At 41.1% G+C, this 24,485-nt stretch overlaps 1 protein-coding gene and 1 pseudogene across 1 annotated transcript; one reads left to right on the top strand and one right to left on the bottom strand.

The window, feature by feature from the left end:
* Positions 1-693: 693 nt before the first annotated feature.
* On the bottom strand, positions 694-18,269 carry LOC122931803 (zinc finger protein 845-like). The gene is made up of 4 exons (XM_044285861.1): positions 17,341-18,269; positions 14,932-15,099; positions 2,313-2,424; positions 694-1,662 (listed from the first exon to the last, which is right to left on the bottom strand). Exons 1-4 carry the CDS (start codon positions 18,267-18,269, stop codon positions 694-696), a joined length of 2,178 nt encoding a protein of 725 aa, XP_044141796.1.
* Positions 18,270-19,174: 905 nt separating this feature from the next.
* LOC122933600 lies at positions 19,175-19,268 on the top strand (annotated as a pseudogene).
* The last annotated feature ends 5,217 nt before the right edge of the window (positions 19,269-24,485 follow it).

Raw genomic sequence — 24,485 nt, 5'->3', positions numbered from 1 at the left:
GCGAACGCGCACGCCGGCTCTGTAGGAATAAGTCACCATTGCGCATGCGCGGCGGCGTGCGCATTCAGTCCAGCGCGCGGCACGGCCGGGAGAAGACTTCAATCAAGATGAAGCCCGCCCCCAGCCAGAATCCAGGAAGTGAACGCGCGGTGGCAGCAGGTAAGTATGAAAACGCTTAGTGGGATAACCCCTTTAAAAGCAGAGAGATTCAAATTTAGAAAACAGTGACATTTTTAAAATTTGAATTAACTTTTTTTTTTTTATAAATAAAGGTAAAACATATTGACTTAAATTTACCATTAACATGAAGTACAATGTGTCATGAGAAAACAATCTCTGAATGGCTTGAATGAGTAAAAGAATTCCAAAGTTATTACCAAATAAATTGACATGTCAAATTTTCTAAATTAGGCCTGGTCAGGAAGGGGGTAAATGGCTCGGTCTGGAAGTAGTTAAGGGGGCGAGCCTGTAGGGAGGCCACTGTTAAAGAGGCGGGAACTTTGGAGGTTACTGTTAAGGGGGCATGGGACTTTGGAGGTCACTGCTAAGGCAGAGGGGTACTCTGGAGGTCATTGTTCAGAAGGTGGGGTACTGTGGAGATCACTGTTAAGGGAATGGGTACTCCCTCATAAGAGTTTTCAGATGTCTCACTAGACTTGATCCATAGCTAAAACGTTTCCTACATTCTGTATATTAAAATGTCTTTTCTCCTGTGTGACTTTTCAGGTGTCTCACAAAGCTTGATTTTTTAGCAAAACACTTTCCACATTCAGTACACAAAAATGGCTTCTCCCCTGTGTGAGTTCTCAGATGTGTCACAAGAGTTGATTTCACAGTAAAACACTTTCCACATTCAGTACATGAAAATGGCTTCTCTCCTGTGTGAGTTCTCAGATGTTTCACAAGATTTGATTTCTCAGTAAAACACTTTCCACATTCAGGACATGAAAATCGCTTCTCTCCTGTGTGAATTCTCTGATGTTCCTCAAAACGTGATTTTCTGCTAAAACACTTCCCACATTCAGAACATGAAAATGGCTTCTCCCCAATGTGAATTTGGAGATGTTTAACAAGACAACCTTTGTCAGCAAAATATTTTTCACATTCTAAACATGAATATGGCTTCTCCCCAGTATGAGTTCTCAGGTGTATCTTAAGATGATGTTTACTCTTAAACCACTTCCCACATTCCGAACATGAAAATGGCTTTTCTCCTGTGTGACTTCTCATATGTGGTTCTAGATGATGTTTACGCTTAAACAACTTTCCACATTCCTGACATGAAAATGGCTTTTCTCCTGTGTGAGTTCTCTGATGATCTACAAGTTGTGATTTCCGACTAAAACTTTTCCCACATTCTAAACATGAAAATGGCTTCTCTTTTGTGTGAATTCTGAGATGTTTAAGAAGTCGTGATTTCGCAGTAAAAGTTTTCTCACATTCTGAACATGAGTAAGGCTTCTCTCCTGTGGGATTTCTCTGATGTTCAGCAAAACTTGATAACACATTAAACATGTTGTCTCTTTCAGAACATGAAAATGGTTGTTCTTCTTTCTGAATTTCTTTGTGCACAGAAAGATTAAATTTGTTTTTCAAATCTCTCCCATATTCAGAACTTGCAGACATCTCACCCAGATTATGTCCAGATGGGTTATTGCAAAGCTGTGATTGATTATCTTCTATGTTTTAAGTTACAATTGAATGACCTTGGGAGCCTTTCATCCAGTCTTCACCTGCAAAAACAAATCATTTTTATAAGATAAAAGGTTCTATTTTTCCTACTTACATATATAAAGGTAACTTACAGATAAAAAGTGTACCAAAGTTCTAAATACTAAATGCTAATAAGAAATTAAATGCATTGATTTAGAGAAATCTGTCAGCAAATTCTAACACATGCAGAAGCATAATTGGCAGGAGCATTGGCATTGATTGCTAAAGTTATGTTTACTCTGCACCAATATCCAATATTTTTTTATGGCAGTTTTATTAATTGATTAATTAGTTATTACATACTGCAGAAATTGTTCTCTTGTACTAGGTTCACAACTTTACATTTGTCTGTAAACTTCAAGTACAGCTTCTTGGCCTAAGGCTCCTGCTTGCCAAATGTCTAACACCCAAACTACAGCAGAACAACAATATCGTGCACCTAAGTGGTTGCAGATTTTGGGAGAAATTTATCAAGCCCGGCACTTTGGAATTTTTTCTTTTTGCAGTTGTTAGAAAATGTGCCTTTTTGTCTTTTTATACTTCTCTCTTCACTTTTGAACAATAGATGGAAAGTGGTTAGCAATGTTAATGAGCTTTACTTTATCACTCTGAATTCTTTTTAAGGCACAAAAAGTCCCAAAGCCCCTCCAGTAGAAGGGTGGTGTAGAAATCTGAAGTAGAATTTCTAGACAAGAGCGTTTGCAAGCCTCTCTAGACAAGAGGTTTAAAGATGAGCTAAATTTATCTAACAATGCATGACTTTTGAGATGTTTGGTGCAAAGTACTCCAACTCCGACTCAAGGAAAACTGAATTCAAATATGACCGTCTTCCACTTCTCTGCCTTTTGGCTACGATCAAGTGTGGTATCTGTTCTTATCAGTCCCTGTGATCCGGTACACTAGAATCACATGAAGGACCATAGGGAGTATGCCTTTGGCAATTATGCAGATGATAGGTAACCAAAGGCCTCCGGATAGAAACCATGGGCCTAGATGTTTGAAAGCCCGAGGTGCAAACGTGCCCCAGGAGGGGTGACCCTGGGGTGCTTGAACTCACTGGGGGTAGGGAGCCCACTAAGTGATGGCACATTTGCACATACTTCACTTTTGAGCGTGCTCACCTCTATCTTTGCCAACTTTATGGCTGGGCGTAACAAGGGGTGACAGTCAGGTGGAAACTAGAGCAAGATTGGTGCTTCTTCAGCTTTAGTTGAGGGATGGCCACTAGTCTCAGACCCTTGTAGGAGCATTCTGACCCAAGGTGACTGGGATTGGTTTATGGGGGTTCCCTTCTCTTATGGAGAGGGCCTGCGATGGATCATGTCCTTGTGCACATTTTTGTGTGGCACGCAGCACGATTTTGATGCACGGGTGCCTCCTTTCTGCTCTACCTGTTAGTGATCCGCATCCTTCATACAACTGGTGAGATCTTAGCTAGGAACGGAGCTCATGAAGAGATAGCAGAAATGCAGAGAGGACGGCGGCTCACAGACTGCCATTATAAATAATTAGAAATATCTGGTAATGGATTTAAAATAAAGTAATATTTCAGTATTCTCAATCATTTTATTTTATTAATTTTGGACGATGAGGAGTTACAGATTGGTGCATGGATCCCAACAGCCCCTAGAGACTGATACATGGACCCAATGGGGACAACTACTATAGGTGACGAAATGAGGCTTTGAAATATAATGTTGTACTGGAAAATCACTACAACCTGTTTTCTGATTAAAATTGGTTATTTACGCCATTTTATAACATTTTATTTCAGATTGTTCTAGTGCCAGGATGGAATCTAAATCAATTAATAATAATATTAGTAATAATTATCACCATGAAGCCCATTTCGTCATTTACTTTTTACCTTAGTTTTATATAATTCCAAATTGGGAGATTGTCCTTCAGTAGCTCCTGTTCTTAATAATTCATTTAAATGAAAAGGCAACATTTTGAGCTGCTTTCTGGCTATTTTTAATTATAATGTGCAATTGTTTATTTTGGGACTACAGTATATACACTCAGAGTCGTAGCTGAAGGCTCATGGGCCCTGGTGTAAGAGTTTAGCTTGGGCCCCTCTTCCCTCAGTGCTTTGTGGCCAGGGGCAGGGAAGCACATAGCCTTCGTGCCTCAGGCAAAATTCTTGACCTAATCCCTTCCCTCCAGCCAAAGGTGTAACTTGAGCAGCATGCACTTTCAAAAATGCCAGTGTCTTCTTATGTGGCACAAGGGTCTTTGGGCCCCTTCAGGCTCCTGGGCCTGATAGTGACTGCTACCTCTGCACCCCCTATAGTTAAGTCCCTGTATACACTGTTATGGGTGCTTTCTGTATAGAGACCTTCATTATAAAACTATATACAGATACCCATAGAGGTGCTGGCAATAAAAGTATCTACTGTAAAAATAACATGTGAACAAACCAGACAATAAATTATAGATTATCCCTATCACTAAGCCTCTTTCCATCTATTATTGGTTATTTGGTGTGGTCCAGTGATGGCAGTCAGGATTGGCGATTGTCCGTGTTTCCTGCACAGTTACAGGTATGTACTATCACATGTATGGACACTGCGTGTACAATCACTTACACACTACTGTGCGGACAATCACCAGTCACTGCTGCCATCACTGAACCTCCAGGAAAGAGTTATTCCCATTGTAAGAATTCCCTCCCTCTTACTGGGTCTGATTCTAAGGTTCAGAGCAAGAAATGAAATACAAGAAGAAGTGTAGAAAATGTGTATTGTAAACGGTGGAAAATCCGTGTCCAGTTATGATGGGAGATATATGGAGATCTACATGGAGACATACACAGGAGACATTACAGACAGAGACACATTGTCCTTATACACAGCACAGATTACAATATCTTATAATTCCATACACTTACAGTCAGTTCAGTGACACTTACCAGACATGGACCCTCCACACACTCAGGACTTGATCTCCAGTCAATGTCTTCTCCTCAGCAAGTTAGTGATCCAAGTAAATTCCCTTGGTGAATTCTAGCTTTCCATGCTTGGGTCTTTTCCATGCTTGGGTCTTTTATACTCCTTTGGTGGCTATAGCTATCTGCTCCTCCTCTTCCCCCACAGGAAGCGCCCAGTCCCACCTTGATAATCATGAAACTTTTTAAATTAGATCTGGCTTCCCTCATTACAATATGTAATAGAAGAATACTGTCCCCACCTTCTCATCAACCAGTTTAGCATTTTCTGGCCTCCAGAGATGGCCCTTCATTTACACATTGTATTTGCAGGGTAGAGACCTATTGTTCATACTCCTATTTTTATTATCTGTAAGAGATTCCTGGGAAGTATTTTGCCCAAAAAGTGTGTTTTTTAATAACAAAATAGCACAGCAGTATCTAAAGCGTGTATATCACACTAGTAGATGCAGACATAGCCGGAAAATGAGTATTTTGCCCAAAAATTATAGCTGTATTTGTAGCTTAAATTGCACACTGACTAATGCGGCAGAGGACCCAGATGGAGGGTATTGCCAAAAATGGGTGTTTTTTAAAAGCCAGAAAATTATTGAAGTATTTCAAACTTGTTTTTAACAATCAGAGATGCAGTAAAGGCTGTAATATTCAGTACTTTGCCCAAAAAGGGTGTTTTTTTTATAGCAGAATAGCACAGCGGTATCTAAAGCGCGTATCTTACACGAACAGATGCAGACAAGGCCGCAAATTAAGTATTTCACCCAAAAAGGGTGTTTTTTTTATAACAGAAATAGCAAAGCAGTATGTAAAGGGTGTATATCAAACTAACGGATCTAGACAGGGCCGCAAATTAAGTATGTTGCCCATAAAGGGTGTTTTTTTGATAACAGAATATGAAAGCGGTATCTAAAGGGTATATCTCACACTGACAGATGCAGACAAGGCCGCAAATTAAGTATGTTGCCCAAAAAAGGGTGGTTTTTTTTATAACAGAATAGCACAGCGGTATCTAAAGGGTGTATCTCACACTGACAGATGCAGACAAGGCCGCAAATTAAGTATGTTGCCCAAAATGGGTGTTTTTTTTAATAACAGAATATGACAGTGGTATCTAAAACTTGTATCTCACACTGACATGCAGCAACGGCTGTAAAATTAAGTATTTTGCCTAAATTTTTTTTTTTGTGTCATAGCAATATAGAAGTTTTTTTTAATGGGGTTGTGCATATATCGTTAATAGTGAAGGCTATAGGGGGCTCTATACTATGCTGCTCTGCCTGTATATATTACTCTGATATGCTGTACGATTGAGCTGACTATTGGCAATTTTGATCTTTTTGCCCCCCATATATTGTCCTTTATATGTGGTTATCTTTCCACTGTCCTCTATACATTGTCTCCACCTGGCATATGCGCATCGCTCTGGTGCGCTGTCTGGCTGGCATTGTAGTGACGCTCCTATACCTGGCCTTCTCAGGGCCGGCCGACGTGCGTGTCATGTGATCGGACACGGGGCGGGGAGGTGTGGCTGCGTGATGTCAGATGCGGCTCCCTCCCTCCTCCTGGTCTGGTCATGTGACGCGGTGGGCGTGCCTCGCCTTGCTCTGCAAGCTGGGTGGCGCGTCTTTATGATGTCATCCCTGCAACACTGGGCGGATGCGCTAATCAGCTGCCAGCTGTGGACCACACCATTTAAGGACGAACTCAGTTTGTTACTTTACCTCCTGACGAAGCCTCTCCAGGTGAAACGTACGTTGAGGTGCAGCCTTTGGTCACACGCTCTGGGTCCAGCATATCATGGGTAATACAGGGCTCCAGATGGCGACCAAAATGGTCGCCAATGCGACTTAGAATTTACAAATGGCGACAAGACTTTTTAGTCTTGTCGCCATTTGCGACTAGACCCTCCGCGGCAGCTCTGCAGTTGAACAGCGACGGGCACAGGAGCTGATAGTTCTCTGCCCCGCCGCCGATGTTCTTCTCAGTCTGAGTCAGCTCCGTCACAGCACACAGAGCCGCTGGCAGCAGGGAGGGGAGGGGCTCGGGAGGAGTGTAATCTGATCCTAGAGTGGAAGCTGCTTCTGCCAGCCCCGCCCCTCCCCGCCCACCAACTAATCAGAGCTGAGGCAAGGCAAGCACTAGCAGCTCTGAGTCACACACTGTACAGGAGGGAGTCTAAGAAAGAATCGAATGTGTCACAGATTAAAAGAATCTAAAGATCCGACTTAGTTAGTGACTCATTCGATTCTTTCTTAGACTACCTGTACAGTGTGCCCCCCCCAACACCCCAGTATAAGAATCATTGGTGGCACAGTGTGCCCCCCCCAACACCCCAGTATAAGAAACATTGGTGGCACAGTGTGCCCCCCCAACACCCCTGTATAAGAAACATTGGTGGCACAGTGTGCCCCCCCAACACCCCAGTATAAGAAACATTGGTGGCACAGTGCGCAACCCCCCACCAACACACCAATATAAGAAACATTGGTGGCACAGTGCGCCCCCCCCCACCAAGACCCCAATATAAGAAACATTGGTGGCTCAGTGGGAAGTGCCAATGAGGGTTAAAAAATAATTTTAAAAAATTAACTCACCTCCTCCAGTTGATCACATAGCTGCCGGTCTCCTGTTCTTTCTTCAGGACCTGTGGTGACGTCACTGAGCTCATCACATGGTCCATTATCATGGTGATGAATCATGTGATGTATCATGTGATGAGCACAGTGATGTCACCACAGGTCCTTTGACAGGTCCTGAAGAAAGAACATGAGACGATCAATTTGAGGAGGTGAGTTAATTTTTTATTTTATTTTTAACCCTCATTGGCACTGCCCACTGCGCCACCAATGTTCATTATATTGAGGGAGAGGGGCGCACTGCGCCACCAATGTTTATTATATTGAGGGGGGGCACACTGCGCCACCAATGTTTATTATACTGGGGTGTTGGGGGGTGCGCACTGCGCCACCAATGTTTATTGTATTGAGGGGGGGCACACTGCGCCCCCCAATGTTTATTATACTGGGGTGTTTGGGGGGTGCGCACTGCGTCACCAATGTTTATTATATTGAGGGGGGCACACTGCGCTCCCCAATGTTTATTATACTGGGGTGTGCACTGCGCCACCAATGTTTATTATATTGAGGGGGGGCACACTGCGCCACCAATGTTTATTATACTGGGGTGTTGGGGGGTGCGCACTGCGCCACCAATGTTTATTATATTGAGGGGGGCACACTGCGCCCCCCAATGTTTATTATACTGGGGTGTTTGGGGGGTGCGCACTGCGTCACCAATGTTTATTATATTGAGGGGGGCACACTGCGCTCCCCAATGTTTATTATACTGGGGTGTGCACTGCGCCACCAATGTTTATTATATTGAGGGGGGGCACACTGCGCCACCAATGTTTATTATACTGGGGTGTTGGGGGGTGCGCACTGCGCCACCAATGTTTATTATATTGAGGGGGGCACACTGCGCTCCCCAATGTTTATTATACTGGGGTGTGCACTGCGCCACCAATGTTTATTATATTGAGGGGGGGCACACTGCGCCACCAATGTTTATTATACTGGGGTGTTAGGGGGTGCGCACTGCGCCACCAATGTTTATTATATTGAGGGGGGCACACTGCGCTCCCCAATGTTTATTATACTGGGGTGTGCACTGCGCCACCAATGTTTATTATATTGAGGGGGGGGGCACACTGCGCCACCAATGTTTATTATACTGGGGTGTTAGGGGCGCACTGCGCCACCAATGTTTGTTATATTAAGGGGGCGCACTGCGCCATCAATGTTTATTATACTGAAAAACACACAACATAGAGCATGCTGCGATTTTCACGCAACGCACAAGTTATGTGTGAAAATCACCGCTCATGTGCACAGCCGCATGGGTCCGGATTTAGTGCGGGTGCATTCCGGTATTTTGAATGCCAGATCCGGCACTAATAAATTCCTATGGGAAAAAATGCTGGCTCCGGCATTCAGGCAAATCTTCAGTTTTTTTCGCCGGAGATAAAACTTTAGCATGCTGCGGTTTTCTCTTTTGCCTGATCAGTCAAAATGACTGAACTGAAGACGTCCTGATGCATCCTGAACTGATCGCTCTCCATTCAGAATGCATGGGGATAAAACTGATCAGTTCTTTTCTGGTATATAGCCCCCAGGACGGAACTCTATGCCGGAAAAGAAAAACGCTAGTGTGAAAGTAGCCTAAAATATTAAGTTTAAATCCCGCCTTTCCCAATTTTACATATAAACTATATAAACAATAAATAAACATATTACATAGCACTGTCCAAACTATTAAATTATAAAATAATATCTCCTATGCGGTGAGCATTCGCCATTTTTTAGTCACCTTGTCACCCCAAAAAATAGGATAGGACTGTTCTATTATGGGCCGAATGTTTCATAAAATGCGAAATGCACGCAGCTTTTTTTGGTGTTTTTTCTTTTTGCGCGGTATTGAGTATCGCAATACTTTTTTATGGTGACGAAAGCGAATCAAAATTTTGGTATCAAAACAACCCTACGCCGATCTGATCGGCGTAGCGTTGTCACGATACCAAAATTTTGATTCGGTTTCGATTTGGCGACTAAAAATTTGATTTGGCGACTACATTTTTCAGTTCAGGAGCCAATGACTACTAGGTATTCTTTTTTAGTCTGGAGCACTGTAATACATGTTTTGTTGTTTTGCTCAGTTAGTTTACATTTCTTTTTATATCTCTATTGCCACCTGCACTTGGCACACTTGCCTCTGTCTGTAATGTACAGTTCAATGGCTATGTGCATACCTTATGCGGCCATCCCAGGTTTTTGGGTGGGCTAGTTTGCCTTGTGCTATTTGTACATTTTTTCATTTATCTTTCTGTGCATGCGACATACATACACCAGTACATGTTACTTTGAATGAACCTACAGTTCTCACAATTTTCATGCTGATGTATACCTAGTGCTGTGACATCTTTTTCCCTGCCAGTTGGGTGTTTGGGAGAGAGGTTGTATCTGACCTCCTTACATGAGGTCTCCCCCCCCTCCTGTACACTTGTGCCTTATGTTTCATATATTGTTCTGTGATTGTTATGTGATCATGTCTCAATAAATTACATATATTTTATATGTGTGTCTCCCACTTTTCTTTGGGGTTATTGGTTTTGTTTTTGGGTTGGCTCAGAATTTCCTCCCTCTTACTGGGTCTGATTCTAAGGTTCAGGGCAATAAATGAAATACAAGAAGAAGTGTAGAAAATGTGTATTGTAAACGGTGGAAAATCAGGGTCCCGTTATGATGGGAGTTATATGGAGACATACACAGGAGACATTACAGACAGAGAGACATTGTCCTTATACACAGCACAGATTACAATATCTTATAATTTCCTCCATTTACAGTCAGTTCAGTGACACTTACCAGACATGGACCCTCCACACACTCAGGACTAGATCTCCAGTCACTGTCTTCTCCTCAGCAAGTCAGTGATCCTACTAAATTCCCTTGGTAAATTCTAGCTTTCTGAGCCATGCTTGGGTCTTTTATACCTCTTTGGTGGCTATAACTATCTGCTCCTCCTCTTCCCCCGGGAGACGCCCAGTCCCACCTTTATAATTAATCATTGAAAACTTTCATCATCAGATCTGGCTTCCCTCATTACCATATACAATGGAAGAATCAAAAGTTTAGCATTTTCTGGCCTCCTGAGATGGTCCTTCATTTACACATTGTATTGGCAGGGTAGAGACCTATTGTTCACACTCCTATTTAGCATCTGTAAGAGATTCCTGGGATACTCCGAGACCTTTTCATGTGAGAATCAGTGTAAACAATGAGCATTTTACATCCTGATGAGATACATTCCATCCAGACCTACAACCACATGACTCTCCATCTATAATTCACATATATGACATACTCCTTATTATATCCAGTAGAACAGATTATAAGACTTGGGTTGTAATTTGAAAGGTGGCTCCACTATTCAGAAAAAATGAGTGAGGTGCAAAACTGCTGTATGGATCACCCTATCCAATGGTAAACTAGTAGTAAGTAAAAATATAGCAGGCACTCTCTATATGGAATATGGCTGAACACTGTAGTATATTATAATGATTTAATGAACAACAATATTGTACATAAATGCATAAATCTAGAAATATCGAATTGGGCGCCCAATATAAAAGGACATATAAAAACTTCAATAGTGCAGTATTCAATAATACAATAATAAAAATTGATAAACTGGTTCTCCCAAATAGAACTCGCTGGTGTTGCGCAGTATACACTCACCTAAAGAATTATTAGGAACACCTGTTCTATTTCTCATTAATGTGATTATCTAGTCAACCAATCACATGGCAGTTGCTTCAATGCATGTAGGGTTGTGGTCCTAGACAATCTCCTGAACTCCAAACTGAATGTCAGAATGGGAAAGAAAGGTGATTTAAGCAATTTTGAGCGTGGCATGGTTGTTGGTGCCAGACGGGCCGGTCTGAGTATTTCACAATCTGCTCAGTTACTGGGATTTTCACGCACAACCATTTCTAGGGTTTACAAAGAATGGTGTGAAAAGGGAAAAACCTCCAGTATGCGGCCGTCCTGTGGGCGAAAATGCCTTGTTGATGCTAGAGGTCAGAGGAGAATGGGCCAACTGATTCAAGCTGATAGAAGAGCAACGTTGACTGAAATAACCACTCGTTACAACCGAGGTATGCAGCAAAGCATTTGTGAAGCCACAACACGCACAACCTTGAGGCGGATGGGCTACAACAGCAGAAGACCCCACCGGGTACCACTCATCTCCACTACAAATAGGAAAAAGAGGCTACAATTTGCACGAGCACCAAAACTGGACTGTTGAAGACTGTAAAAATGGTTTCTTGAACATGACATTGAGTTCACTGTACTAAAATAGCCCCACAGTCACCAGATCTCAACCCAATAGAGCATCTTTGGGATGTGGTGGAACGGGAGCTTCGTGCCCTGGATGTGCATCCCTCAAATCTCCATCAACTGCAAGATGCTATCCTATCAATATGGGCCAACATTTCTAAAGAATGCTATCAGCACCTTGTTGAATGAATGCCACATAGAATTAAGGCAGTTCTGAAGGCAAAAGGGGGTCCAACACCGTATTAGTATGGTGTTCCTAATAATTCTTTAGGTGAGTGTATATGCCACTAGGACAAGTATTGTTAGTGGCGAGGTAGCAGTATAACAGCTAACAGGCTATTAAATCGTTATGCCTGCGCTGTAGTTGGACTTGTACCTGATCTACAGCCTGCCAACGGCGATCGTTCGCTGGCAGACTGTAGATGCAATTTTTTTAACCCCTAAAAGGTCTATTAGATGCTGTTTTGATAACAGCGTCTAATATACCTGCTACCTGGTCCTCTGGTGGTCCCTTTTGCTTGGATCGACCACCAGAGGACACAGGCAGCTCTGTAAAGTAGCACCAAACACCACACTACACTACACCCCCCCGTCACTTATTAACCCCTTATTATCCCCCTGATCACCCCATATAGACTCCTTGATCAATAAATAGATGTGTATAGTGGGCACTCAATATCTGGTACTGCACATTGGATACAACATATTTAATAAAACAAGTACTATCAATTAATTACATACATTTAAAAGCATTATTCCCAATTGTATATGACAATATACCTCAATATTACTAAAAATAAATTACTAAAATGTTCAAATAAAGTTCCTGGAGGTTTTGAAAAAATAATATTATTCACATAGATTTCATAAAATCCCTTTAAAATCTTCCACGTTTAAGAAAGTGCAATTGATAGGATATAGTTGATAAAGTGCAATTTAAGCAGCGCACTTATTCAATGTTCATCAACCTTTAAATGTCTAGTTAGGTAAGTAGGTCTCGCTTGTATAGTGGATTATTATCGGGGATTATTTAGGGGTTGGTTGCATGCAGTATATTATTATTCACTTACTGCTTGGTGTTCCGCTTGTTTCTGTATATGACTGTGGTGGCGTCCCACTACTAGTCAATTCACTCACCCCTCTTCTTATACACCGTAAGGTATTTGTGCTTCCACTCTGGAATGTTGTTGCGTTGTCCTTCAGGTTTCCTTTCGGTCTCTGTTCAGCGTCCCACGTGTAGATGGCGTGTCACGTGATCGGAGCGTCGGAGCGTCAAGGCGTTCCACGTAACCTGAGTTTGGTGTAATTGAATTAATTCGAGTTCCGGAGGCGGTACCAACCTCCGTTTATAAGATTTTTCTGGCAATATTCCTGTTGGTTTTTCGCAATAGTTTTTTACTGATTGCAATGCTGTAAGACGTCTTATCAGTATAAGGATCTCATCCACTCCTGCTATACGCGTTTCGAGGTTGCGTACCTCTTCCTCAGTAGCTGGTTTTTGAGATCCTCAATTCCTACTTCTATATCCTTATAGGTCCCACCCTTTCTTCTAATTGAAGTTCCTCACAAAGTCTGGTCAGGATCTCCTAAAATGTGGATAATTTATCCTCCTTTAGCTGTGTTTTTTTCTTATATTTCAGTGCACTTTTTATGCGAAAATTCTCATGCAAATAATCTTATGTATATAGCTATATCATACAAAAATTTTCCTTGCAGTTAAAATTTATACAATTAGGGATCCCTAAAAATATATCATACGAATTTCCTAAAATTATCGTACGAATTAAATTTTTGTACGAATTTTATAAAACAAATCATTGGTTATATGTCATATTTATTAAATATATAAAAAATTTGCAATAAAACTTATATAAAAATTATATTAAAATTATAACTTATGGCTCAGTCTCGAATTTCTCTACAGCTTAGATTATTTTCTATTTCAATTCTTTTCTGTTTTTATATTTTCTGTTTTCCTCTATTTTTCTGGGCATTATATTCTTAGTTCTTAGTGAGTGGGGGTGGGGGCCCTCCGTCGAGAGGGGATCGGAGTGCTGATAACCCCCCTGTCATTGATTACCCCCCTGGAAGGCTCCATTCAGATGTCTATATGTCTTTTGCGGATCCGCGGTGTCTGTGGATCCACAAAACACATACGGACGTCTGAATGGAGCCTTACAGGGGGGTTATCAATTACAGGGGGGTGATCACCCCATATAGACTCCCTGATCACCCCCCTGTCATTGATCACCCCCCGTAAGGCTCCATTCAGACGTCCGTATGTGTTTTGCGGATCCGATCCATGGATCCGCGGATCCCCAAAACACATACGGACGTCTGAATGGAGCCTTAGAGGGGGGTGATCACCCCATATAGACTCCCTGATCACCCCCCTGTCATTGATCACCCCCCTGTAAGGCTCCATTCAGCGGTCCGTATGTGTTTTGCGAATCCACGGATCGGATCCGCAAAACACATACAGACGTCTGAATGGAGCCTTACAGGGGGGTGATCACCCCATATAGACTCCCTGATCACCCCCCTGTCATTGATCACCCCCCTGTCATTGATCACCCCCCTGTAAGGCTCTATTCAGACATTTTTTTGGCACAAGTTAGCGGAAATTGATTATTTTATTTTTTTCTTACAAAGTCTTATATTCCACTAACTTGTGACAAAAAATAAAATCTCACATGAACTCACCATACCCCTCACGGAATCCAAATGTGTAAAATTTTTTAGACATTTATATTCCAGACTTCTTCTCACGCTTTAGGGCCCCTAAAATGCCAGGGCAGTATAAATACCCCACATGTGACCCTATTTCGGAAAGAAGACACCCCAATGTATTTGCTGAGGGGCATATTGAGTCCATGAAAGATTGAACTTTTTGTCCCAAGTTATCGGAAAGGGAGACTTTGTGAGAAAAAACAAAAAAATCAATTTCCGCTAACTTGTGCCCCCCAAAAAATAAAGAAAATTTATTTGAACTCCCCATGCCCCTCACTGAATACCTTGGGGTGTCTTCTTTCAAAAATGGGGTCACATGTGGGGTATTTATACTGCCCTGGCATTTTAGGGGCCCTAAAGCGTGAGAAGAAGTCTGGGATCCAAATGTCTAAAAATGCCCTCCTAAAGGGAATTTTGGCCCCTTTGCGCATCTAGGCTGAAAAAAAGTGTCACACATGTGGTATCGCCATACTCAGTGTGTTTTGGGGGTCTTTCTTTACATATACCCATGCTGGGTGAGAGAAATATCTCTCTATATTCCTGAGAGAGAATGGAATCCCATATTGCTGGGGTTTCCCAGTGAAACTTATTGTCAGTAGAAATGGCACTAACTTTATTTTACTTTCTCCATCTCAAGCTACAAACCTTCTGGAGAGGTGGTCCTTACTCCAGCCACAAGAGGGATCTAGATCTCCAGAGAAACAGAAGCCACCCACGCTGACCAAGAATGGTGCCAACCAGGTAAGGTAGGTCACCTGCCTACACCATTCTACATTGGGTCTGCTTTCTTCCACTCTTGACCCATCCATATAACTAGAAACAAACAAATGTTATAGTCCTTCGGAAAACTCCCCCATATACGAGCTGTTGGTTGCTTGTTGGGACATCCAATAAGTCATGTCTTGGCTGTGGCTGTTGGACGTCCTCTGTTAAATAAAATTCATATTTTTTGCTCCGTATTATATATATTTTTACTTTTTGCTATTTTTGTTTTTCTTTCTCTCAGCTGATGTAGTTGTTTTTACACCGCAAACTGGATCTCCCCCTCTCTCTCCAACCCTACACATGGCAATTGTGACCGGGTTTGACGATCTACTAGAGACTGTATGGTTTCTTAAAAGTTTTACTTTCCTTGTTTATTTTGGTTTGTTTTTTTAGGGTGACATGTCATTACCCGCTTCTGATTTCCTGATGCATCTTTGCACTCTATTGTTCTATGTAGCACTGAACATTTTATATGGCATTACAGGGAGATCACTAATAAATGGGAGGGAGTGGTGGATATTACTGTTAAAGGGGTTGTCTCACTTCAGCAAACCCTAATTTAACCTAACCCTAATCCCTCAGGTGAACGCCGTAAAAAAAACATTGACACGGGCAAAAAAGCTTTTTTGTCAACTAATATCACATAAAGTGCAACACCAAGCGATCAAAAATGCATATGCTCCCCAAAATAGTACCAATCAAATAATCACCTCATCCTGGAAAAATCGAGACCCTAACTAAGACAATCGGTCAAAAAAAAACAAAAAAACAATGGCTCTCAGACTATGGAGACACTAAAACATTTTTTTGTTTAAAAAATACTAATATTGTGTAAAACTTAAATAAAATAAAAAAATCATACATATTAGATATTACCACGTCCATATCAATCTGCTCTACAATATCTCATGATCTAACCCCTCAGATGAACACTGTATAAATAAATAAAAACTGTGCTAAAAACACAATTTTTTTTGTCACCTTGCCCCATAAAGTGTAATAATGAATGATCAAAAAATCATATGTATGCAAAATGGTACCAATAAAAACGTCAACATTTCCTGCAAAAAATGAGCTCCTGCACAAGACGATCGGCAGAAAAATAAAAAAAAATATGGCGTTCAGAAAATGGAGACACAAAAACATAATTTTTTTTCAAAAATGCTTTATTATCTAAAACTGAAACAAACAAAGAAAGTAGACATATTTGATATCATTGCCTCTGTAATAACCTGCTGTATAAAAATAGCACATGAACTACACTGTCAGATGAATGTTGTAAAAATAAAAAAACTGTGCCAGAACTGCCACCTTATTTCGTAGTTTCCAAAATGGGGCACTTTCTGGGAGTTTCTACTGTAAGGGTGCATCTGGGGGGCTTAAAATGGAACATGGCATCTAAAACAAGTCCAGCAAAATCTGCTTTTGCAAAAACCATATGGCGCTCCTTTTCTTCTGCGCCCTGCCATGTGCCATTATATCATTTAACGACCACATGTGGGGTGTTTATTTAAACAGCAGAATCAGGGTAATAAATATTAAGTTTGTCTGTTAACCCTCGATAGGTCATTTATTGGGGGTTGCCACTATGTAAGCCCCACAAATTGACTTCAGAACTGAACTGATCCTTAAAAATTTGACTTTGGAAATTTTATTTTATAATTACAAATATTGCTTTAAAAATTCTAAACCTTCTAAAATTACATTACCAAAATGATGCCCACATAAAGTAGATATATGGGGAATGTTAATTAATGAATATTTTATGAGGCATCACTATCTGTCTTAAAAGCAGAGAGATTCAAATTTAGAAAACAGTGACATTTTTTAAATTTGAATTAACTTTTTTTTTTTATAAATAAAGGTAAAACATATTGACTTAAATTTACCATTAACATGAAGTACAATGTGTCATGAGAAAACAATCTCTGAATGGCTTGAATGAGTAAAAGAATTCCAAAGTTATTACCACATAAATTGACATGTCAAATTTTCTAAATTAGGCCTGGTCAGGAAGGGGGTAAATGGCTCGGCCTGGAAGTAGTTAAGGGGGCGAGCCACTAGGGAGGTCACTGTTAAAGAGGCGGGAACTGTGGAGGTTACTGTTAAGGGGGCATGGGACTTTGGAGGTCACTGCTAAGGCAGAGGGGTACTCTGGAGGTCATTGTTCAGGAGGTGGGGTACTGTGGAGATCACTGTTAAGGGAATGGGTACTCCCTCATAAGAGTTTTCAGATGTCTCACTAGACTTGATCCATAGCTAAAACGTTTCCTACATTCTGTATATTAAAATGTCTTTTCTCCTGTGTGACTTTTCAGGTGTCTCACAAAGCTTGATTTTTTAGCAAAACACTTTCCACATTCAGTACATGAAAATGGCTTCTCCCCTGTGTGAGTTCTCAGATGTGTCACAAGAGTTGATTTCACAGTAAAACACTTTCCACATTCAGTACATGAAAATGGCTTCTCTCCTGTGTGAGTTCTCAGATGTTTCACAAGATTTGATTTGTCAGTAAAACACTTTCCACATTCAGGACATGAAAATCGCTTCTCTCCTGTGTGAATTCTCTGATGTTCCTCAAAACGTGATTTTCTGCTAAAACACTTCCCACATTCAGAACATGAAAATGGCTTCTCCCCAATGTGAATTCGGAGATGTTTAACAAGACAACCTTTGTCAGCAAAATATTTTTCACATTCTAAACATGAATATGGCTTCTCCCCAGTATGAGTTCTCAGGTGTATCTTAAGATGATGTTTACTCTTAAACCACTTCCCACATTCCGAACATGAAAATGGCTTCTCTCCTGTGTGACTTCTCATATGTGGTTCTAGATGATGTTTACGCTTAAACAACTTTCCACATTCCTGACATGAAAATGGCTTTTCTCCTGTGTGCGTTCTCTGATGATCTACAAGTCGTGATTTCCGACTAAAACTTTTCCCACATTCTAAACATGAAAATGGCTTCTCTTTTGTGTGAATTCTGAGATGTTTAAGAAGTCGTGATTTCGCAGTAAAAGTTTTCTCACATTCTGAACATGAGTAAGGCTTCTCTCCTGTGGGATTTCTCTGATGTTCAGCAAAACTTGATAACACATTAAACATGTTGTCTCTTTCAGAATATGAAAATGGTTGTTCTTCTTTCTGAATTTCTTTGTGCACAGAAAGATTAAATTTGTTTTTCAAATCTCTCCCATATTCAGAACTTGCAGACATCTCACCCAGATTATGTCCAGATGGGTTATTGCAAAGCTGTGATTGATTATCTTCTATGTTTTAAGTTACAATTTAATGACCTTGGGAGCCTTTCATCCAGTCTTCACCTGCAAAAACAAATCATTTTTATAAGATAAAAGGTTCTCTTTTTCCTACTTACATATATAAAGGTAACTTACAGATAAAAAGTGTACCAAAGTTCTAAATACCAAATGCTGATAAGAAATTAAATGCATTGATTTAGAGAAATCTGTCAGCAAATTATGTTTAACACATGCAGAAGCATCATTGGCAGGAGCATTGGCATTGATTGCTAAAGTTATGTTTACCAATAACCAATATTTTTTTATGGCAGTTTTATTAATTGATTAATTAGTTATTTCATACTGCAGAAATTGTTTTCTTGTACTAGGTTCACAACTTTACATTTGTCTGTAAACTTCAAGTACAGCTTCTTGGCCTAAGACTCCTGCTTCCCAAATGTCTAACACCCAAACTACAGCAGAACAACAATATCGTGCACCTAAGTGGTTGCAGATTTTGGGAGAAATTTATCAAGCCCGGCACTTTGGAATTTTTTCTTTTTGCAGTTGTTAGAAAATGTGCCTTTTTATACTTCTCACTTCCCTTTTGAACAATAGATGGAAAGTGGTTAGCAATGTTAATGAGCTTTACTTTATCACTCTGAATTCTTTTTAAGGCACAAAAAGTCCCAAAGCCCCTCCAGTAGAAGGGTGGTGTAGAAATCTGGAGTAGAATTTCTAGACAAGAGCGTTTGTAAGCCTCTCTAGACAAGAGGTTTAAAGATGAGCTAAATTTATCTAACAATGCATGACATTTGAGATGTTTGGTGCAAAGTACTCCAACTCCGACTCAAGGAAAACTGAATTCAAATATGACCGTCTTCCACTTCTCAGCCTTTTGGCTACGATCAAGTGTGGTATCTGTTCTTATCAGTCCCTGTGATCCGGTACACTAGAATCACATGAAGGACCCTAGGGAGTATGCCTTTGGCAATTATGCAGATGATAGGTAACCAAAGGCCTCCGGATAGAAACCATGGGCCTAGATGTTTGAAAGCCCGAGGTGCAAACGTGCCCCAGGAGGGGTGACCCTGGGGTGCTTGAACTCACTGGGGGTAGGGAGCCCACTAAGTGATGGCACATTTGCACATACTTCACTTACTCCCATTTTTACAACTTTATGGCTGGGCGTAACAAGGGGTGACAGTCAGGTGGAAACTAGAGCAAGATTGGTGCTTCTTCAGCTTTGGTTGAGGGATGGCCACTAGTCCCAGACCCTTGTAGGAGAATTCTGGCCCAAGGAGACTGGGATTGGTTTATGGGGGTTCCCTTCTCTTATGGAGAGGGCCTGCGATGGATCATGTCCTTGTGCACATTTTTGTGTGGCATGCAGCACGATTTTGATGCACAGGTGCCTCCTCTCTGCTCTACCTGTTAGTGATCCGCATCCTTCATACAACTGGTGAGATCTTAGCTAAGAACGGAGCTCATGAACAGATAGCAGAAATGCAGAGAGGACGGCGGCTCACAGACTGCCATTATAAATAATGAGAAATATCTGGTAATGGATTTATAATAAAGTAATATTTCAGTATTCTCAATCATTTTATTTTATTAATTTTGGACGATGAGGAGTTACAGATTGGTGCATGGATCTCAACAGCCCCTAGAGACTGATACATGGACCCAATGGGGACAACTACTATAGGTGACGAAATGAGGCTTTGAAATATAATCTTGTACTGGAAAATCACTACAACCTGTCTTCTGATTAAAATTGGTTATTTAGTGCCAGGATAAAATCTAAATCAATTATTAATAATAATAGTAATAATAATCATCATGAATCCCATTTTGTCATTTACTTTTTGCCTTAGTTTTATATAATTCAAAATTGGGAGATTGTCCTTCAGTAGCTCCTGTTCTTAATAATTCATTCAAATGAAAAGGCAACATTTTGGGCTGCTTTCTGGTCATTTTTAATTATAATGTGCAATTGTTTATTTTGGGACTACAGTATATACACTCAGAGTCGTAGCTGAAGGCTCATGGGCCCTGGTGTAAGAGTTTAGCTTGGGCCCCTCTTCCCTCAGTGCTTTGTGGCCAGGGGCAGGGAAGCACATAGCCTTCGTGCCTCAGGCAAAATTCTTGACCTAATCCCTTCCCTCCAGCCAAAGGTGTAACTTGAGCAGCATGCACTTTCAAAAATGCCAGTGTCTTCTTATGTGGCACAAGGGTCTTTGGGCCCCTTCAGGCTCCTGGGCCCGGTAGCGACTGCTACCTCTGCACTCCCTATAGTTACGTCCCTGTATACATTGTTATGGGTGCTTTCTGTATAGAGACCTTCATTATAAAACTATATACAGATACCCATAGAGGTCCTGGCAATAAAAGTATCTACTGTAAAAATAACATGTGAACAAACCAGACAATAAATTATAGATTATCCCTATCACTAAGCCTCTTTCCATCTGTTATTGGTGTTTGGTGTGATCCAGTGATGGCAGTCAGGATCGGTGATTGTCCATGTTCCCGGCACAGTTACAGGTATGTACTATCACATGTATGGACACTGCGTGTACAATCACTTACACACTACTGTGCGGACAATCACCAGTCACTGCTGCCATCACTGAACCTCCAGGAAAGAGTTATTCCCATTATAAGAATTTCCTCCCTCTTACTGGGTACGATTCTAAGGTTCAGGGCAAGAAATGAAATACAGGAAGAAGTGTAGAAAATGTGTATTGTAAAAGGTGGAAATCGGTGTCCAGTTATGATAGAGTTATATGGAGATCTACATGGAGACATACACAAGAGACATTACAGAGACACATTGTCCTTATACACAGCACAGATCACAATATCTCATAATTCCATCCACTTACAGTCAGTTCAGTGACACTTACCAGACATGGACCCTCCACACACTCAGGACTTGATCTCCAGTCAGTGTCTTCTCCTCAGCAAGTCAGTGATCCAAGTAAATTCCCTTGATGAATTCCAGCTTTCTGAGCCATGCTCGTGTCTTTTATACCCCTTTGGTAGCTATAACTATCTGCTCCTCCTCCCCCCAGGAGACGCCCAGTTCGACCTGCATAATCATTCAAACCTTTCATCATCAGATCTGGCTTCCCTCATTACAATATGTAATAGAAGAATAATGGCCCCACCTTCTCATCAACCAGTTTAGCATTTTCTGGCCTCCTGAGATGGTCCTTCATTTACACATTGTTCACACTCCTATTCAGAGACCTATTGTTCACACTCCTATTCAGCATCTGTAAGAGATTCCTGGGAGACTCTGAGACCTTTTCATAGTGAGAATCAGTGTAAACAATGAGCATTTTACATCCTGATGAGATACATTCCATCCAGACATATAACCACATGACTCTCCATCTATAATTCACATATATTGCATACTGTAGTATATTATAATGATTTAATGAACAACAATATTGTACATAAATGCATAAATCTAAAAATATCGAATTGGGCGCCCAATATAAAAGGACATATAAAAACTTTAATAGTGCAGTATTCAATAATACAATAATAAAAATTGATAAAATGGTTCTCCCAAATAGAACTCGCTGGTGTTGCGCAGTATATATGCCACTAGGACAGGCATGCTCAACCTGCGGCCCTCCAGCTGTTGTGAAACTACAACTCCCACAATGCCCTGCTGTAGGCTGTTCCGGCATGCTGGGAGTTGTAGTTTTGCAACAGCTGGAGGGCCGCAGGTTGAGCATGCCTGCACTAGGACAAGTATTGTTAGTGGCGTGGTATCAGTATAACAGCTAACTGGCTATTGAATCGTTGTACCAGTGTTCTCAGTCCACTTAATGTTGAAAGTCCAGATTAGGAACGCTTGTATGAGGAAACAATGTAACGTCTTAGTGACAATGTTTCCAAAGTTTCGATATTGTAATGATATTTTCCAAACATAGAGCGTAGATTTCAACTTTGTGTATTGCAGGTGATAAGTCTTATCTTGTAAATACAAGTTGCTTGTGTAGGAAATGGAGCTCCAAGGCCTCGGTGCGGCGTCCCGCACTGTCAGTAGCCTGGAGTACACTTAGGCCCCTTTCACACGGCCGTTGCGGAAAACATGTGCGAGTGCGTTGCGGGAACACCCACGATTTTTCTGCACAAGTGAAAAACATTGTCATGCGTTTTGCACTCGCGAGAGAAAAATCGCGCATGTTTGGTACCCAAACCTGAACTTCTTCACAGAAGTTCAGGCTTGGGATCGGTGTTCTGTAGATTGTATTATTTTCCCTTATAACATGGTTATAAGGGAAAATACAGGGAGTGCAGAATTATTAGGCAAATGAGTATTTTGACCACATCATCCTCTTTATGCATGTTGTCTTACTCCAAGCTGTATAGTCTCGAAAGCCTACTACCAATTAAGCATATTAGGTGATGTGCATCTCTGTAATGAGAAGGGGTGTGGTCTAATGACATCAACACCCTATATCAGGTGTGCATGATTATTAGGCAACTTCCTTTCCTTTGGCAAAATGGGTCAAAAGAAGGACTTGACAGGCTCAGAAAAGTCAAAAATAGTGAGATATCTTGCAGAGGGATGCAGCACTCTTAAAATTGCAAAGCTTCTGAAGCGTGATCATCGAACAATCAAGCGTTTCATTCAAAATAGTCAACAGGGTCGCAAGAAGCGTGTGGAAAAACCAAGGCGCAAAATAACTGCCCGTGAACTGAGAAAAGTCAAGCGTGCAGCTGCCAAGATGCCACTTGCCACCAGTTTGGCCATATTTCAGAGCTGCAACATCACTGGAGTGCCCAAAAGCACAAGGTGTGCAATACTCAGAGACATGGCCAAGGTAAGAAAGGCTGAAAGACGACCACCACTGAACAAGACACACAAGCTGAAACGTCAAGACTGGGCCAAGAAATATCTCAAGACTGATTTTTCTAAGGTTTTATGGACTGATGAAATGAGAGTGAGTCTTGATGGGCCAGATGGATGGGCCCGTGGCTGGATTGGTAAAGGGCAGAGAGCTCCAGTCCGACTCAGACGCCAGCAAGGTGGAGGTGGAGTACTGGTTTGGGCTGGTATCATCAAAGATGAGCTTGTGGGGCCTTTTCGGGTTGAGGATGGAGTCAAGCTCAACTCCCAGTCCTACTGCCAGTTTCTGGAAGACACCTTCTTCAAGCAGTGGTACAGGAAGAAGTCTGCATCCTTCAAGAAAAACATGAGTTTCATGCAGGACAATGCTCCATCACACGCGTCCAAGTACTCCACAGCGTGGCTGGCAAGAAAGGGTATAAAAGAACAAAATCTAATGACATGGCCTCCTTGTTTACCTGATCTGAACCCCATTGAGAACCTGTGGTCCATCATCAAATGTGAGATTTACAAGGAGGGAAAACAGTACACCTCTCTGAACAGTGTCTGGGAGGCTGTGGTTGCTGCTGCACGCAATGTTGATGGTGAACAGATCAAAACACTGACAGAATCCATGGATGGCAGGCCTTTGAGTGTCCTTGCAAAGAAAGGTGGCTATATTGGTCACTGATTTGTTTTGTTTTGTTTTTGAATGTCAGAAATGTATATTTGTGAATGTTGAGATGTTATATTGGTTTCACTGGTAAAAATAAATAATTGAAATGGGTATATATTTGTTTTTTGTTAAGTTGCCTAATAATTATGCACAGTAATAGTCACCTGCACACACAGATATCCAAAATAGCTAAAACTAAAAACAAACTAAAAACTACTTCCAAAAATATTCAGCTTTGATATTAATGAGTTTTTTGGGTTCATTGAGAACATGGTTGTTGTTCAATAATAAAATTAATCCTCAAAAATACAACTTGCCTAATAATTCTGCACTCCCTGTAATAGCATTCTGAATACAGAATGCATAGTAAAATAGCGCTGGAGGGGTTAAAAAAATATAAAAAATAATTTAACTCTCCTTAGTACACTTGTTCGCGCAGCCGACTTCTCCTTCTGTCTTCATCTTAGCTTTTTGTAGCAACAAGGACCTTTGGTGACTTCACTCCGATTATCACATGATCCATCACCATGGTAAAAGATCATGTGATGGATCATGTGATGACTGTGATGTCACCAAAGGTCCTTGTTGCTACAAAAAGCTAAGATGAAGACAGAAGGAGATGCCGGCTGCGCGAACAAGTGGACTAAGGTGAGTTAAATTAT

Source organism: Bufo gargarizans, chromosome 3 (genome assembly GCF_014858855.1).
Source record: "Bufo gargarizans isolate SCDJY-AF-19 chromosome 3, ASM1485885v1, whole genome shotgun sequence".
Classification (NCBI taxonomy): Eukaryota; Metazoa; Chordata; class Amphibia; order Anura; family Bufonidae; genus Bufo; species Bufo gargarizans.
This window is presented reverse-complemented; position numbering and strand designations above follow the sequence as displayed.

Bases quoted from the DNA above. Each gene is read 5' to 3' on its own strand.
- LOC122931803 (XM_044285861.1), bottom strand. From the start codon at position 18,269: ATGTCTGCAAGTTCTGAATATGGGAGAGATTTGAAAAACAAATTTAAT. The intron at 2,425-14,931 runs GTTTGTAGCTTG...CCTCTTGTCTAG, and splicing joins AAGGACCACCTCTCCAGAAG to AGAGGCTTGCAAACGCTCTT. The intron at 1,663-2,312 runs GTAAAGCTCATT...AATCAATCACAG, and splicing joins AAAGAATTCAGAGTGATAAA to CTTTGCAATAACCCATCTGG.